Raw genomic sequence first — 17,907 nt, 5'->3', positions numbered from 1 at the left:
CCACGTCGGGCTCCCTGCATGGAACCTGCTTCTCCCTCTGCCTGTGTCTCGGCCTCTCTCTCGCTCTCTCTGTCTCTCATAAAAAAAATAAATAAAAAACCTTAAAAGAAAAGTTAAGAACCCAATGACAAAGTCTTGCATATATGGAACTTTATATATAAAATAGGGAGCATTGCAAAAGCAGTGAGGAAAAGATGAACTATTTCATATGAATTGAGAATTAAAAAAACATTTTTTAAAGAAAAAAATACAGAACATATTTCTGATTTCACTTTTCTTAAATCAAATACAAAAATGCAGATCATAAAATTAATTATGATGAAAATCACTAAAAAACATTTAAGACAGACCACACTAAAAGAATATATTTGAAAAGCATGTAGCTGACAAAGGATTTGTGTACTATAAAGTGTATATGACGGTTCATGTATAAGACTGTTCCAAAGCAGCAAAATTTTAATATCCCAAGTTCAGAAACATCTCAAATGCCCACACATAGTAAAAATGGATAAATTCCTAGAGATATGTCTATACAAAGGAATACTATGCAATGATGAAATTGGACAAACTACAACTATTTGCATCAGCACAGATAAATCTTAAAAATGTAACTTTAAGGTAGCCTAAAAACCACATTTGCTGTATGATTATATTTATAACAAGTTTAAAAACAGAAAAAAACTAAACTATGCTGTCGAGAGATACATAAATGTGTGGTATAACTATAAGAAAAGCAAGGAGATATATATACAGTAAAAATCAGAATAGTGGTTAACTCTAGAGGGAAGTAGGTTACAGGCATGAATTGCCATGCTGAGGGCTTCAATATGATGAATATACATACAACCCTATTAAAAAATAAGCAGAAGATATGAATCCTTAGACTCAAGAAAAACAACAAAAAATTGTAATTCTCACTATATACTTCATAGTAAAGCTGAAAGGACAAATATCTAAAAGCATTCCAAAAGAATAGATAGGTAACCTAAATAAAACCTAAATTTCTCACAAGATATCTTCAAAGTTCTGACAAAAAGTTCTGTTTAAAAATACCATATAAATTGAAGAAGGAAAGAAAGACTTCAGAAATAGACCTAGGAGAAAATTCATCTATTTAAGCAACTTGTCACGGTGGTACAGAGGAACATACTGAATTGGCACCAGTTGCTTGAACACGGTGAGGGGCAGACAGATACTTCACAACAGTTGTAAAGGGTTCAATGTTACCTTAAAAATCCATGTAGACTAACACCATGTATAAAAACTAAGTCGAACTGAATCATAGACCTAAATGTAAGAACAAAACTATAAAATTCTTAGAAGAAAGCATAAGAGTAAATCTTAGTAAACTTGGCTGAGGAGTGGTTTCTTGTATGACACCAAAAGAACAATCAGTAAAAGAAAAAAAAATAGTCCCTATTTCCACATGAGGTCACATTCAAAGGTATCAGAGAGTTAAGGCTTCAACAAATGTTTTCACAACACAATTGAACATAGCAGATGTGAATATACAGTTCTTGAAAGAAGATACACAAATGTGTGCTAAGCACGGGGCAAGATGTTCAGCAGCCTTAGACATCAGGGAATCACAAATCAAAACCGCAGTGAGGTATCACTTCACATCCACTGACATGGCTAGAATCAGAAGATAATAACAAGTGTTGGAAAGGAAGTGGAAAAGCTGAAACCTTCATATTCAGGTGGTAGAAATGTGAAATGATGCTGCCACTTTGAAACATAGTCGGATAGTCCCTCAAAGAGTTAAAGAGTTGGTGCCCTAAGACCCAGCAATTCCACTCCTAGGTTTATGCACAGGAGAATTTGAAACATAGGCCCACATGAAAACTTGTACACCAAAAGGTGAACACAACCCAAATGTCCACCAGCTGATGAATGGATAAAATCATATGGTAAATCCATACAATAGAATATTAGTGGGCCCTAAAAAGAAACGAAGTACCAATATACGCTACCACGTGCATGAACCTTGAAAACTCTATATACGAAGTGAAAGAAACCAGACACAAAAAGACATATATTGTATGAGCCTATGTACATGAAATGCCCCAAATTAGTAAATACACAGAGACACAAAAGAGATTAATGGTTGCTGGTGGGGGTGGGGGGAAACTGGATATGAGGTTTCTTTTTGGGGTTCATAAAAATATTCTAAAACTAAATACGAATACTGCTTACACTCTGTGAATATACTATAAAACACTGAACTGTACATTTAAAAGGGTGAATTTATAGTATATTACCTATATATCAATAAAATTATTAGAAAAAGGAAGAAACTAAAATATTGCTCAAAAGAGTTTTCTGTCACTAGTCAAATGCATAGTACTAACCAACCATTCAAAAACAACAGATTAAATACACGTATTTCAATGTTTCTATGTGGGTGGAATTTCAACGATATGATGCTTAGCAAAAATGCATATATTCATTATATAAAATTCATGCACAAATATGAATGAGCAAGAATACATACAAATGAAAGATATACATTAAATACATTTAAATGGTTGCCTAGGGGATAAGGAAGGAAATAGGAGTCCGGGATAGAAATAAAAGGGAATTACTTCCTACGTCATGTGCCTCTCATTATAAAATAGCAGTAAAATCAGAATGCCAGGAACTGAGGAGCCCAGACAACGAACGAGAGCGGAGCGGAGGCTGTTGCCTAAGTCTGGGCCTTCGCAAGCTCCTAGAGACGTGATTCACACAGGCAGGCTGACTCCACTTAATGGACCAGGGCTGGAGTAAAATATAGAGGTATGTCTTACATTGTATTTATGTTTACAAAATGTTTTTAAGGTCAAGAATGAGTGGTTTACTAAAAGTCATTGGCCCAACTATGAAAATGACTCTAGCAAGCTAAGTAAGCCAACCAAACTCATAATAAGAGTTTTGCCATTATATATTTTAGTCTTATAGCTCAGTGCTTTTTATCAATCCATTTGTTCTTTTTTTATTTTATTTTTTATTTATTTATTTTTTTTTAAAAAAGATTTTATTTGAGAGAAAGCACATGAGCAGGGATAGGAGCAGAGAGAGGGAGACATGCTGACTCCCCGTCAAGACCTGAGCCAAAGGCAGACGCTTAGCAGACAGAGCCACACAGGCGTCCCCTAGCCACACTTTAAATATACTTCGTTGTCAAGGGCCATTTCTATCACTGCAGAAAGTTCTATCAGACGGTGCTATGTGAGATCTGACAGGAGGGGGAATTCAGTACTTCACAAATCAGGACACAACAGCAGCTCAGCTGAAAGGTCTCACATTTATTACTGAACCAACCTACTGGTATAGAGGCATAGTAACAGAGAAAATCATTCCCTTGATAAGACACGTCTATTGGCCAGGTAGGAAGGATGTTTCCATATTGATAGGATAGGAACATGTGATCTCCATGTGGCTTAAATATATGTACCAATTATGTTTGCTATTTCATGATGTGCCATGCTTCCTCACAGACCCAGCTTGGTTCTTCTCCAGTGTCTCCTTTTGGAGCTGTACCTGATTTTATAACCAGTTTTCATCTGAATCCACTGGGGAATAGGACGATTCTGCTTTTGTTTCTTGGCCAGGAATCGCTTGATTCTGAAAGTCTTGTGAGAAGACATGGCGATCACAGTCAACGACACGCAACCAGGATGGCGGCGGAAAGGAGAGAGGCATTTGTTCTTTTTTTTAAAATATATTTTTATATATTAGGATTCCTCCTATATTGTTTTTTTTATTGACTATTTACTACAAAAACACATCTCTGCATATTTAGTCTTCATTTGTCTCCCTACCCCCAAATTGGCATTAAAAATAGTATTTCACTAGTTTTTTTACATTCAGTAAATATTATTCAGATAGAGTTCCGGTTTATTTTTTCCCACACCCTTTGGGTCAAAGAACTTTTTTAAATCATTTTAGAACGGAAGTTCTTCATTACTATGTCCTCTTCCTTGAGTCAGTCTTGCAATCAGCAAACTAAAGATCCTAAGAAAACTGGCAGTATTTCCTCAGGAAACAAAGTTGTCATTTTATTTCTAAGATATAACATTCCCTTCTCTTTGAATAAAACTTCATTTTGTTGCCTGAAATTGTCAGTTCCAGCACCATTTCTCTGGCTTACTGAATATGTGGCAGAAGTTTAAATTATTTCCAGCCCTCATGCTATTTTTACGTTAGTCATCCGAGCACATTCCCTTCAGCATACTCCTCACTTAGGAACGACTGAGACACACACCCCAGCTCCGAGGAGGACCGAGCCATGAGAGGAGTCCAGGCTTAGAGAAAACCCATGTCTGACAAGCTAGACTTACTCGTTGCTTGACCATTTACAATAAATATTCTCAACTTGAGCATCTAGAAAACTATATCCTTTTTCTGAGAATAAACTTTAAAGGATCTACAAGGAGCACTCTACCAGTTGGCTAAAAGATGAATCATCTCTTTTTAACAAATGAAACAGGAAACAAATGCCACTATTAGTGGCTACTTTGTATAAATTTAATTCTCCATTAAAACAATATCCCCTTTACACAAAGCTCCACATCAGGGAAAACCAAGAAATGGTGCAGCTTTTGGTTAAGGCAACTTTATATAAATCAGACTTGAGTGTTAGAACTACTCAGCAGTTGCTTAACTCCTCGTGAGGAGCCCTAGTAAGGGAAGGTTATTAAAATAAGATGATCACTTGTGTCCCTAAAATTCTGTAATTCTCTGAAATGAAAGTCTAGCCTCTTCGTAATGGAATGAAATGAGAGATTCCAAACGTTTGGTTGGTTACCAACTGCAGTACTTAACCATTTTCATGATCAGGAAATTCTTTTTGAATAACCTAAATCTTAAGCTTTTCCAATAATTCTTTCTATAATGTGGCTAGAAAATGGTTGATTACTTTTCCTTGTATGGAAAAAATTTAATTCCATACTAGAATAGAGCTAATAAATCACACCTCACATTTTTTTTTCCAGGCTAAATAGTCCCAAACTTTCCTTAAAAATCTCAATTTCCAACTCTTTAATCACGTGGTGACTTTCCTGTCATTCTACACCAGGTTTTCTAGATGTTAGCTACGGATCCCAAACCCAGACAACAAAATTCATAAAGGATCTGAAAAGAGCTCTGTGTAATTCTCCACCAGTTGTGCACATGGACAACTAGCATAGATATTTCGGGAACTAAGAAAACCTTCACTCCTTGTATATCAGGACCACCAATTTTGTGGAATGATTATAATCCGCTTTTTGCCAAGAATACCAGTGTAAATTACTGGGTGGTTCTCCTCTACCATCCACAAACCAGAAGAAGGTACAAATAGCTTTCCTTTATAGTATTCTATGGAAAGACAGATTTCAAATTAGGTGGATCAAAATGCTGGCTATGTTCTGATCTCATTCACTAGCAATGTAGACATGTGTTGTGCTTTTGTACTTGAAGTCGCAGATAAAATTAAATTGCTATGATGAAAGGCAATATGATGACAGAAAGTATAAAAAGTTTTGAATGTGAGATCTGATACAAAATTGTATCACTCACTATCACTTGACAGCTTATGTTCTGTCATAGGTTATCACTTACTTTGGGCCTTAAGTTTCCGGCAAAAAAAAAATTGAGAATAACAGTATGTACCTCCTAAGGTTGTTGTGGGATTTAAATGAGATAAGCTATAACCCAGATCTGTATTACCCTCCTATCCACTCAGGCCAACTCCAGTACAACCCTGACCAAAAAAAAAAAAAAAAAATTAGCATCTGCCACAAGCAACAGCGGGAAATCCATTTACAGCAAGCATATCATAATTTGGGTATTTTCGCTGAAGACTTACAAGATCTCGTAGGGCACACATATATTTCACTCACAGCTCTCTTCAATCTTCCCCAGATTTTGGCCACAAGGCCTGTCTTTTCCTAATCTTGAGTTCAGCGCTGCAGGTGCTCATGTCCTTTCTCTTGTATCATCCTCATCACTTTGTCCTGTTCCTGGTTATGTGAACAATTCAGCCCAGTCCCAGGTTCTGCCAAAAAACACAGGCCTTTCCCTAGGGAGTGCTCAGCAAATGACAGAAAGCACTGGAGAATTATGGGTACCTGATTTTACTATTACAAAAGCAAAGACCTTTCTGATAAGGCTCTTATCAAGAATACGAACATTACTTTCCTTCATTCATCCCTGGGGGAAACTGCACCGAAGGGAGTTTTATGTCGTGCCCCAAACTGAAAATAATAAATACTGAATCATGCTAAGTATCTTAATCTTAAAATACTGCTGTTACCTGCTTTACAGTTTATAATTTCAAATATTTCTAGTGTTCATGGTCAATGGCTATAATCAAAAAATCAAAGAATATTAACAGGAAAATCATCTTTAAGACTACTTATTTTTCTATTATAAATCTTGGCTTCTTTTGCATAGAAGTGATTAAATTCTGTGATATTTGTTTTCTAAACCTCACAATTTTAAATGTTAACAATGTATTTTTATTAGCATTAAATTCTTCTCATTAAAGAACAAAATATTGCCTTCTAAGTATCTGCAGCATATTTTTCTAATTTGTCACTTAACATCATTTTTCAAAATATTTTATTTATTTATTTATTTTTAAAGATTTTATTTATTCATTCATGAGAGAGACAGAGAGAGAGAGAGAGAGAGAGAGAGAGAGAGGCAGAGACACAGGCAGAGGGAGAAGCAGGCTCCATGCAGGTTGCCGGACGTGGGACTCGATCCCGGGACTCCAGGATCAGGGTCACAGGCCAAAGGCAGGTGCTAAACCACTGAGCCACCCAGGGATCCCCTCAAAATATTATTTATATAAGAAATTAATATATACTAGTTAAAATATGGAATATCCCTTTAATTATATATGCATAAATATAAATACATATGTAAAATATATATCATATATATATTTTCAAATAAAAATAAATGCTTAGTTCAAAAATTCCAACTTTTGGAGGTGCCAGGTGGCTTAGTCGGTTGCATATCCAACTCTTGATTTTGGCTCAGATTATGATCTCATGGGTCCTGAGATCGAGCCCCCTCGTCTGGGCTCCACACTTAGCAGAGAGTCTGCTTGAAAATTCTATCCCTCTGTGGCCCCCCCCACTCTCTAACTCTTAAATAAATAAACAAATCTTTCTTAAAAATTTCCAACCTCTTGGAATTAATACTACTGCTCAAATTTGGAAGCAAATCTTACAGATTACCATTAATTTGCTTTGTTTCATATTTTAAGCCTTTCCTTCTAAATAATAGCAAGAATCTATTAACTACAAATATGTAAGAATACAGAGAACTTTTTTATTTCCAAATAACAATATTCTTTTTGATTATTTATAACAAGTCAACATGATAGACCAATTGATTTAGTATTTTATTAGGCAAATCTTATGAAATTACTACTTTTTAGGTCAAAATGGACAAGTATCACCAATTTCATATGCTTTAAACTAATAATTATTTTTCCAGCCCAGAAAAAATATTGACACATATTCCTTCCTATCAGTTACACATAAGCCATTAAAATTGTGATAATCCATCATATGCACTACATAGACTGCTTATGATTTCAAATTTTTATCTCAACCCAAACCAACTTTTCTATTTTTTTCCTCCAAATTAGGTAGTCTATATGCTGAGGGCAGAATGGAAGCTGGTTGATGTTAAAGACTTTTATTAACTATGTTTAATGACCACCACATGCTATTTAATGCCATATATTTTCTGGATTACATGTCTGCTCAGATGTCTTACTCCTGAGGTATTTATGGTAAACTGTTTCCTTTGAGGTTAAGGACATAGAAAAACCTGGGAATTGTTTTCTGGTTTTACCAATGACATCAGACTTCCAAGATACTGCTAAATATGTACTAGGTTTTTAAGTGAACACTTACCACATTGCATGCAATTATTGCCTTATTGCCACATTTAAATTCTCCTTAGGAATTGCTAACTTATGAGCCATTTTACACAAGTTTGACTCACTGATGGCTTTAGTATTTTAGAAAAGTACTTTATTTTATTTTTAAAGATTTTATTTATTTATTCATGGCAGACCCAGAGAGAGAAAGAGGCAGAGACACAGGCAGAGGGAGAAGCAGGTTCCATGCAGGGAGCTGGACGTGGGACCCAATTCTGGGACCCCAGGATCACGCCCTGGGCTGAAGGCGGCACTAAACCGCTGGGCCACCGGGGCTGCCCGAAAAGTACTTTAAAAATATAGTTAAACCGAAGGTGACATGTTTTTGTATTATTTTGGGAAAATAGCATCATACTTTAGATTTAATATATTAGAAAAGATAAGATTTATTTTCTTCTATGCAATAACATATTGGCTTATTTCACATTTTTTGTTGGTTTTCCAATTTCTTTAAGTTCTCATTTCCATTACTTCTGTTATTTTGAACTTGCCATTCAATTGCCATAAATCATTATAAAATTAAATTTTGAACTTGTAGACTTTAATTATTCCTATTTTTAAAATATAGAAAATGGGTATTTCATGAATGCTGATCATATATATTAGGTTGATGTTTGGAGTAAAACAGATCTGCATTTGAATCTCAGTTCTGCTGTGTATCAGCTATAAAACTTGGGGAACATTATTTTACTTCTCTAAATCTGTCTTCTCCTTTTTTTAAAAAATTTATTTATGATAGTCACAGAGAGTGAGAGAGGCAGAGACACAAGCAGAGGGAGAAGCAGGCTCCATGCCCCGGGAGCCCGACGTGGGATTCGATCCCGAGTCTCCAGGATCCCGCCCCGGGCCAAAGGCAGGCGCTAAAGGGCTGAGCCACCCAGGGATCCCTGGCTTCTCCTTTGTAAGATGATGATAATAAAAGACCATATGTATCATATTGTTTGCGAAGAGTGAGGGTTTGCTTCTTTCCCAATTTGGATACCTTTTTTCTTTTTGTTGTCTGATCACTGGGCTAAGACTTCTAGGACTATGTTGAACAACGGTGGTGAGAGTCACATCCCTGTCATGTTCCTGATCTTAGGGGAGAAGCTCAGGTTTTCACCACAGAGGATGATTTTTGCTGTGGGTCTTTTGATTTCAGTTTTCATGATACTGAGGTGTGTTGCCTCAATCCTTGCATGGCAGAGGGTTTTTATCAAGAAAGGATGCTGTAAAAAAAAAAGAAAGAAAAAAGAAAGAAAGAAAGAAAGAAAGAAAGAAAGAAAGAAAGAAAGAAAGAAAGAAAAAGAAAGAAAGAAAAGAAAGAAAGAAAGAGAAAAAGAAATGATGCTGTACTTTGTCAAATGCTTTTCTGCATCTATTGAGAGGATCATATGGCTCCTTATCATTTCTTTTTTTTTCTTTTTAAAAAGATTTTATTTATTTAGTCATGAGAGACACAGAGAAAGAGAAAGAGAGAGAGAGAGAGAGGCAGAGACACAGAAGCAGGCTCCATGCAGGGAACCTGACGTGGGACTCAATCCCGGGTCTCCAGGATCACATCCTGGGCTGAAGGTGACACTAAACCATTGAGCCCCCTGGGCTGCCCAGGATCTATTATTTTTGTAGCTAGTGTTTTATAAGAGTTTATTTAAAAGAGCCTACAAAAATTGCTGAATTGAATTTTTATCTTTGTAAATGTAACTATCAGGTACAATATGTCTAAAATATTTCACAAGCAGAATAAGAAGTTGGGAAGATACCACTGGAAAAAAGAATACTTTCAAGTTTCGAACTTCTGTCATGCAAAAATTTTATTACATTAGAGAGTTAAAATTAGTTCCTTTTTTTAAAAGATTTTATTTATTTATTCATGAGGGACAGAAAGAGAGAGAGAGGCAGAGACTCAGGCAGAGGGAGAAGCAGGCTCCATGAAGGAGCCCAACGTGGGACTCGATCCCTGGTCTCCAGGATCAGTCCTTGGGTTCAAAGCGGCACTAAACCACTGAGCCACCCAGGCTGCCTCAAATTAGTTCTTTTAAATTTAAATTTGTTATTTTCCCTAGGATTTCATGATATATGTATTCTTCCCTACAATAATTTAAAGAATTTTGTTTAAACTATTTTTTCAGCATTTATTTAGATACAGTATAAATCCCCTGCCAGGTCCACTTGAAATCACTATGCAAACTCTAGTCTTTATATTATTATTTTAAAATCCATTTTGGGTTTTATTTGTCAAAAATCCAGAAATAGCAAAATTAAAGCCACCATAAAGAGTAGCTTCTAAGAGTTCACAGATCTTATAAGAACAGTTTGCAAACAAGAAACTCAAATTTAAAAGTGATATGAAGCTGGGGGCATCACAGGATAACTATGAGGTGAAAATGAGGAAGTTGTTGAATCTTTGCAGTGATTGGTTATCACAGTGGAGGTTTCCAGATGGTTAGGGATCGGCTAAAAATGATTATCTTATACCATTTTTAGGGAGATAACTTAAATTTCTTTTATGTTTATCAGAGGCACTCACAAGATATAAATTAAGTTTCTCTTATGTTCATAAAATAAAGTAGATTTGGTTTTGCTTACATAGCTTTAACAGTTTTGTCTGCTCAGGGGATTCTCAATTCTGGTCTCCATTTTTCATTTAATTTTAAAAACTCCTCACACTTTTTGCATAATATCAGATAGTATACAATAAGAATTTATATTATACAAGTATTCAACAATAAAGTATAAAGAAAAGCAAGAGACCTGGAATATGCTTTGTTTCAGAGAATTTTCCTAATCCATTATAGACCCAAAATGGTTTTCCTGACAATGATGTTCAATTATTTCTGTATTTTCAGGACAGAGTGCATACATTTTATATTTGGGCAAATACTGTAAAATATTTCTTACGTTGAACAAGTCAAACAGAAAAATTACAGCTCATAGGAAAGTCTATGTATCTTGTAGGGATAAAACCCAAGCAATTACCCAGCAGGAAGCCACTTCTCAGTCAAAAAGAAGCAAATTATTGACTGAATCAATCTGCAGCTTCCCATTTAAGAAAGCACAGGATTATAATTTATCAATCAATAATTCTAGCACTATTTAATAAGTACACTATTTTTTCTCATTGGTATATATAAAAGTGAGTTTAAAACAACACATAGGGATGCCTGGGTGGCTCAGCGGTTTAGTGCCTGCCTTTGGCTCAGGTTGTGATCCTGGGGTCCCAGGATCAAGTCCCGCATAGGGCTCCCTGCATGGAGCCTGCTTCTCCCTCTGCCTGTGTCTCTGCCTCTCTCTGTGTGTCTCTCATGAATAAATAAATAAAATCTTTAAAAAAAACCCAACATATATGTATATATTTTATAATAATTTGCCTTACAATAAATTTGCATATTTATTATATCATTTAATCTTACAAAAACCCTGTGAGATTGCCAGGATATATTATTATTATTATTATTATTATTATTATTTCCATTTTATAAGTAAAAACTTGAATTCAACTAAATCAACAGATGTCTTCACTGTCATATAACTAATATAAGGTGGAACTGGATATCTGAACAGAAACTGAATTGAAAACCAAAATAGGGATCCCTGGGTGGCACAGCGGTTTAACGCCTGCCTTTGGCCCAGGGCGCGATCCTGGAGACCCAGGATCGAATCCCACGTCGGGCTCCCGGTGCATGGAGTCTGCTTCTCCCTCTGCCTATGTCTCTGCCTCTCTCTCTCTCTCTCTCTCTCTCTCTACCTCTCTCTCTCTCTGTGTGTGTGTGACTATCATAAATAAATAAAAATTTAAAAAAAAAGAAAACCAAAATAGTTTGTCTGATGCAGTAAGAGTTAAAGGAGCTTGGAACCTTATGCATCAAGCCCCTGACCTAAAATACTACATGGTTATGAATGATTAGGAAAGAACTACAGCTGGGTAGCCTACCGAGTGTAACATTGCAATAAATGGCATGGTTTATATGAGTAAAGACTGAGTTTACTGGATATTTAACAGATGGTGTTTCAAAAAATCAGACTCTCCAGGTTGTGACTAAAAAATAAAAATGTGATTGTGACCAACTCATCTTTATGTTTATTTAATGAGGCAAAGAATCTCAGTCACATATTAATCTTCTGATGAACAACTACACCCAATGATCAGAATGGCTGCCAGTAATATCATCTCTAAGAACAGTTAAGATTGACTGCCTGCAGAAAATTCATTCATTCATTCAACAAATGTTCACTGAGTATGTACTACATCTAAGAAGATATAGCAAAGTACAAGACAAAGTCCCTGGAAATTAGATTCCTCTGAAATTATCAAACAATAAAGAAGCTACTAAGTATATAAGTGTCATTCAGAAGAATAAAGAAGGCGAGGGAGTGGTCAGGGATGTGATCTGAGCAGAGATCTGAAAGAAGTGAGAGAATGAGGTGTAGGAGATATATATATATATATATATATATATATATATATATATATATATATATATACATTGAAAGAGCATCCTAAGCAGAAAACCAGCAACTAACTGCAAAGGCTCTGAGTGTGCTTGGCATGTGAAAATGGAAATCCTTTTCTCATCAGGCCAAGTGAGGCAATGGGACAAGGCTGGCAAGTGGAGGACAGAAATGAGAGTTGACTAGAGCATCTGGAAGGAATCTGTGTATTAAAATTTCATAAGCTGGCCAAGGATCAAAATGGAGCAAGGTCTAAAACACAGAATATCACAGCAGAGAGCAGAGAATCTCTAGGAATATATAGTCAAGGTAAAAAATGTTGAAAATGGTAAGGGGAGGTTTTCACTCCATCCTTTAAATATGCACGTCTCACCAGCAGCCAAACCTCAGGAAATTCCAGAGTGTGGAGTGCCCCCTTCCACCACTATTATAACCAAGGGAAAGTAATATATGTTGAAAATAACATTCAGATATACATCAGAAATCTAACTGCAATGTCTTGTAAAAAAAAAACAAAAAACGTCTGTTTCCCTCATTTTCAAATTCTCTAAATTTGTGCTGGTACGGCAACAACACAGCCTCATCAGCACCTTCCATTACTCAAGTTATGAGATGGCCATTCCACATCCAGCTCTCCATCCCAAGAAGCCTACACTTTCCCCAAATCTCCTCATTAATTCTATGCAAAATATCCATTAAACTTTCATTTCCTGGTCAGTGGCCATAATTGTGTTAGCTGCAAGGGAGTCTGGCAGTTAGTGCTTGTGGACAGACCTAATGCTACCTTGAACAAAATTGGAATCTGAAGCACTGAGGGATTATGATACAAACAACTATCATTCAGAAATCAAGGAAATATCAAGATTCTAGTTAATCAGCAAGTAGACCCACTAGGGCCAGTTGTAAATCAAGTTCTTTGCCCTAAGAATCCATTGCATATCAGAAGTAGGAAATGGGACCCCACATTACAAAACATATTAACATTTCCATGGTCTGTAATCAAAAGATGAAAACAAAATAAATAAAGATAAAACAAACGTGATGACATAATTCTCTGCTTTCATATAATCTCTTTATTCAGCTCTGGAAATAAATATGTATAATAATGTGTTTAGCATATTTATGTTGTTTTTCTGTCTGAAATGTTAGGGCAAAGATAAAATGATACCAAACATTTCAAAAAGAAACATAATATTATTAAAAAAATGTTGGAAATAAAGATCATTAATTCCACTCCTATATCTGCTAACTTCTGATTTGATGCAATCATTGCCAGCTTTTGCATTTATAATTGAAAAATAATAAAACTATGATCAGAGTAAGCAAAACTATTAGAGAAGCTAAGAGAAGGCATATATTAACTCTAAGAAGTTTCATAAAGCAGAATATAAAATAAGGAGCTTGTTTTCATCTCTAGTATATAGAAATAAGGTGGATTAATTTTTAGCACATCATTCGTACAGAAGTTGTCTTACTTTCTCGATCTACATGTCTGACCTTGGATGTACTTGATACGTCTTTCCTACGCCAGTGACTCTGCTCTCGGTGGGATACTAAGAGCAAAGGAAGTCAGGGCATGTGCACGATCAAAGTAAATCCCTTGATTCAGAAAAGTTTCTGTGCCTGCTGCTCTTTGAATACTTTACAAAGATCCAAATCCCAGAATATATGTGAAATAGTTATTAGATAATAAAAATGATGTGCATCATATTTTCTGTGAAAATCAACCTGAAGAGCAACAGCCAAAAGTCTATGATAGTTATTGAACAAATTAAGTAGATATGGTTTTCGGTATCTGAAAGCATAAAATCTGAGAAACAATACCCAAAGGCTGCCTATTCAACCTCACTAATGTATATATTTGCTGCTTGAGTCATCAAATTAGTTAAGGAATTTTAGTTAAATGTAAGGAAGTAAAGAGCTAGGGAACCTTCACGTAGGGAAATATACTACTAGTATTTATATGAAGACTTGTTTGGAAAGAAAAAAGATTGGAAAGAAGGAGAAGGGGGAAAAGGAGTTAGAAAAACTAGGGAAGAGAGAGGAAAAGAGAAAAGGAACCCGCAAAGAGAAAGGAGGATAAGGGAAAGCAAAGCAGAGAAAATTTAAAGAAAAGAAAAAAATTAGTCTATGAAGTTTTTGAAAGAGCAAATTGTGGGCCGAACTTAATCCCCATGGTCTTCCTTCAAGAACCTATAACCTCAGACTAATCATGAGACAAATATAGGAACTGAGGGATTCTACAAACTCCTGCTCAGTACTCAAAACTGTCAAGATGATCAGAAATAAGAAAAATCTGAGGAACTGTCATAGCTAAGAGGAACCTAAAGAGACATAATGGTAATGTGGTATCCTAGGTGAGATCCTGAAACAGAAGAAAGGTATTAAATAAAAGCTAAGGAAATTTGAGTAAGTGTGGACTTTACTTAATGCTAATGTATCAATATTGGTTCATTAATTGTGGCAAATGTGCCAAAGTAAAGAAAAATATCAACAATATGGGACATTAGGTATGGGGTACATGGAAGCTCTCATTTTATCTTCACATTTTTTCTGTAAATAAATTAGAATTATTCTGAAGTTAAAAAGTTTATTTCTAAAAACATGGGATTAAAAACCATTCTAGCAACTTCAAATACTACCATATGAATCCAAAATTGTCACTAATCTGAACCACATTCACCATTAATCTGGAAAAATGTACTAAAATAATGCTCCGTAGCCCAACGAGTTAGGTCCAAACCCTTAAAGAGACGGTCCCCTTCCAGTTCCCTTGGACGAGCATCTTCGGTCGGCTCTTCTTCAGCAGGTTCCCCTTTTCAGAAAGAATAGAGTGAAATAGTCATGGGTAGCACAGGCTTAGATAGATCTCTACCTTGGGGTCCGTCACTTTAGGGTAAACACTGACAACTGGGGACATTTTTAAAAAGCCAAGCTAATCCCTGCTACCCCTGCGTCCAGGCAGAGCTGGCTGAGCTACCCGCTGGCTCCGTCCCACTGAACAGGTTACTTAAACGGTCTCATCTCTTCTCCCAGTTTGAAAATAAATAGAATAACACAACTTGCCTCATAGGCTCATTGTGGGACTTACATGACAGTGTTTGGAAACTATTTAATGCAGAACTTGACACATAGTCAGCTCTCAAAAATGGATCTGCTAGATCTTTAATTTCTTTGAAACTCGTCCTCACCAGCTGTGGTGTCATCGGAACCCTTTGCCAACTATTTCTGGGTCTGTCTTTATTCCGGGCGAGTGGGAAATTGCCATCTGTGGTCCTCTTTTGGGTAGGAGGGCATGTGACGTTCTGGCCAAAGGATTGTGAACTAAAGCGACGTGTGTCGCTTCTGAGGCAAAGGAGGCCTGTAGAAGCCCTTCTCTTGGGCAGGGACCACCTGTGTCCAGGCAGGTGTCTGATGTCTCTGGCACCTTCCACCTCTCAGTCGTATCAGTTGTAAAACTCTACTGTTGACCCAATGAACACAGAGTAGAAGTAAGCCTTTTGGATCCTAGGCCACCAAGATTTATTTTTAATTTTAATTTGTTTTTTATCTTATAAACATCATTCATTTCTTACAGTTCTAGAAGCTGGGAGGTCCAAGCCAATGGCACTCGTAGATGTGGTATTCACTAACTTTTCCTTCTCGCTGTGTCCCCACATGGTGAGAGGGGTGAGGGATCTGTCTGGGGCTGCTTAATAAAGCAAAAAAAAATTATTTTTTTAAAGATTTTATTTATTCATTTATTTATTCTTGAGAGACACAGAGAGAAGGCAGAGACACAGGCAGAGGAGCCCGATGCGGGACTCGATCCCAGGACTCCGGGATTCCGCTCTGGGCCAAAGGCAGATGCTCAACCGCTGAGCCCCCAAGGCATCCCTGGGACTGCTTTAAAAGGACACGAGTCCTTCATGACCTAATGGCCTCCCAGAGGCCCCACTGCCTGACGCCATCACCCTGGGCATTAGGTTTGCAACAGAAGACTCCTGGAGGGCATACAAACACTCATCTGTAACATGTGCGTTCAAGTTTCTATTCTGCCACTGGTTGGTGGAGTGGACTGGCCGTCTCACTTCAGCATGCTCATCCGTGGGGGAAGACTGGGATTGCTTGTCTCGAGACTTCTTTCCAGCTCTAGAAGTTCTAACGGCAAGTTTCAAACTATGTATTTAATAACAGATTTCTGGAGGCACCATATAAAGTGTTTGGGGCCCCAGAAGAGCCAGAGCTCCAGGTGGGCTGGGAAGGTTGTAGAGAGCAGATGTGCCTGTGGAGTGTGGGGACAAGTGCCATTGCTGGGATACAGGTACAAACTACAGCTGACAAGACTGTACACATTTATGGAGTGCCCAGTGTGTGGTGGGCATAAGACCGTTATAAAGGCTGAAATTATTTCAAAAGGAGTCAGGTGCTAAGCCTGTTAAGTTCTGAGTGGCAACGGGACCCCAGGAAAGCTGACGCGGCCACTTGGAGGAGACCATCTGGCCGCACTGGGGGTCATGCTGCAGCACGGCAGGTGCCGACACCGGAGTGAGGCGGGCCTAGAGCTGGCGTGCCTTCCAGGACAGGCAGGAGTTCCAGATGACAGCGACACACTGGACGACGGCCAGCCTGTAATGAAGGGAACCAGGTAGAAGCTGGCCAACCACCAGAGCTTGGCCTGGTTGTCCTGGGCTGACAGGCCATTGAGCGCTCCTACTGGTGGGAGGAAACAGCCTAGAAGACATGGGGCAAAGCCCCCCTAGTCCAACAGCACCTTCTTTGGTGGTGCCAGTGATGAGCCTGTCCAAAACCCTGCACCAGCCTCCTACTACAGGGTCCCCAAAGCCACAGGCCAGGAGGCCATGGTCAGGGTCCAGCCAGTCTGGTGTCCCCGCAGACCCCACTTCTCCGCCAGCTGCTGTGAGATAACGTCACCCAGGCCCATCACGGACCCTGTGCAGGGTACACGGGTGTTGTCAGGACACCTCCTGGAGATGGGCTGCCATTCCAGGTAGGGAAGTAAGTCCCTGAGCGAGGCTCCGACACCCTGAGCCTAAGAGGGTGGGACAAATGACCGGTCTTTTACTGCTGCTTCAAGGTTCTTCTCTCCCGAGGATGGTGACGCCTCCCTGTGTCTTGCTAGAGACTGGGATGAGCAGCCTTGATCAGGCCAGGGCTTACGACTCAGCTGTCAGGACCTGTACTTTCCACGGGGGAGCAGTCAGGGCTCACTGGTATGCCAGCCAGAGGCCCATGATTCCTGCGCTCGCGCCCAGCCCACCAGGATTTCATAAGCATAACCAAGGCTGTCCTGCCTAATGTATTTCAGTTCTCAACATTAATAACAAGTTTCTCATTACCTGTAATTCAAATTAATATGCCATGTTGAGACAGGCTTTTATACAGACTGGCTCTGTTAACGGAGTAGCTAAAAATACTAAGGATGCCTAATACAAAGATAATGAAGTATTACCTGTGCTGTATAAAACCAGCCGAACTCTTTAGACACTGTAACAGAAGGAAAGGGAGTATTTACTGAATAGATTCACCACAGTTTTCCTGATCCAAGGATC

General features: G+C 37.9%; 1 protein-coding gene and 1 pseudogene across 1 annotated transcript; both read right to left on the bottom strand.

The window, feature by feature from the left end:
- Positions 1-3,267: 3,267 nt before the first annotated feature.
- On the bottom strand, positions 3,268-3,675 carry LOC129498863 (60S ribosomal protein L39-like). The gene has a single exon (XM_055308441.1). The coding sequence runs from the start codon at positions 3,627-3,629 to the stop codon at positions 3,474-3,476; it is 156 nt and encodes a 51-aa protein (XP_055164416.1). The 5' UTR covers positions 3,630-3,675; the 3' UTR covers positions 3,268-3,473.
- A 13,218-nt stretch (positions 3,676-16,893) lies between these two features.
- On the bottom strand, positions 16,894-17,589 carry LOC129498382 (protein Mpv17-like; annotated as a pseudogene).
- Positions 17,590-17,907: the final 318 nt, after the last annotated feature.

The sequence above is a fragment of the Nyctereutes procyonoides genome, unplaced genomic scaffold (genome assembly GCF_905146905.1).
Source record: "Nyctereutes procyonoides isolate TBG_1078 unplaced genomic scaffold, NYPRO_anot_genome, whole genome shotgun sequence".
NCBI classification, from domain to species: Eukaryota; Metazoa; Chordata; class Mammalia; order Carnivora; family Canidae; genus Nyctereutes; species Nyctereutes procyonoides.
Note: the sequence above shows the minus strand (reverse complement) of the source record. Positions and strands in the feature narration are given on the sequence as shown.

What these genes read in the sequence shown, in the direction of transcription:
- LOC129498863 (XM_055308441.1), bottom strand. Translation starts at nt 3,629, where the DNA reads ATGTCTTCTCACAAGACTTTCAGAATCAAGCGATTCCTGGCCAAGAAA.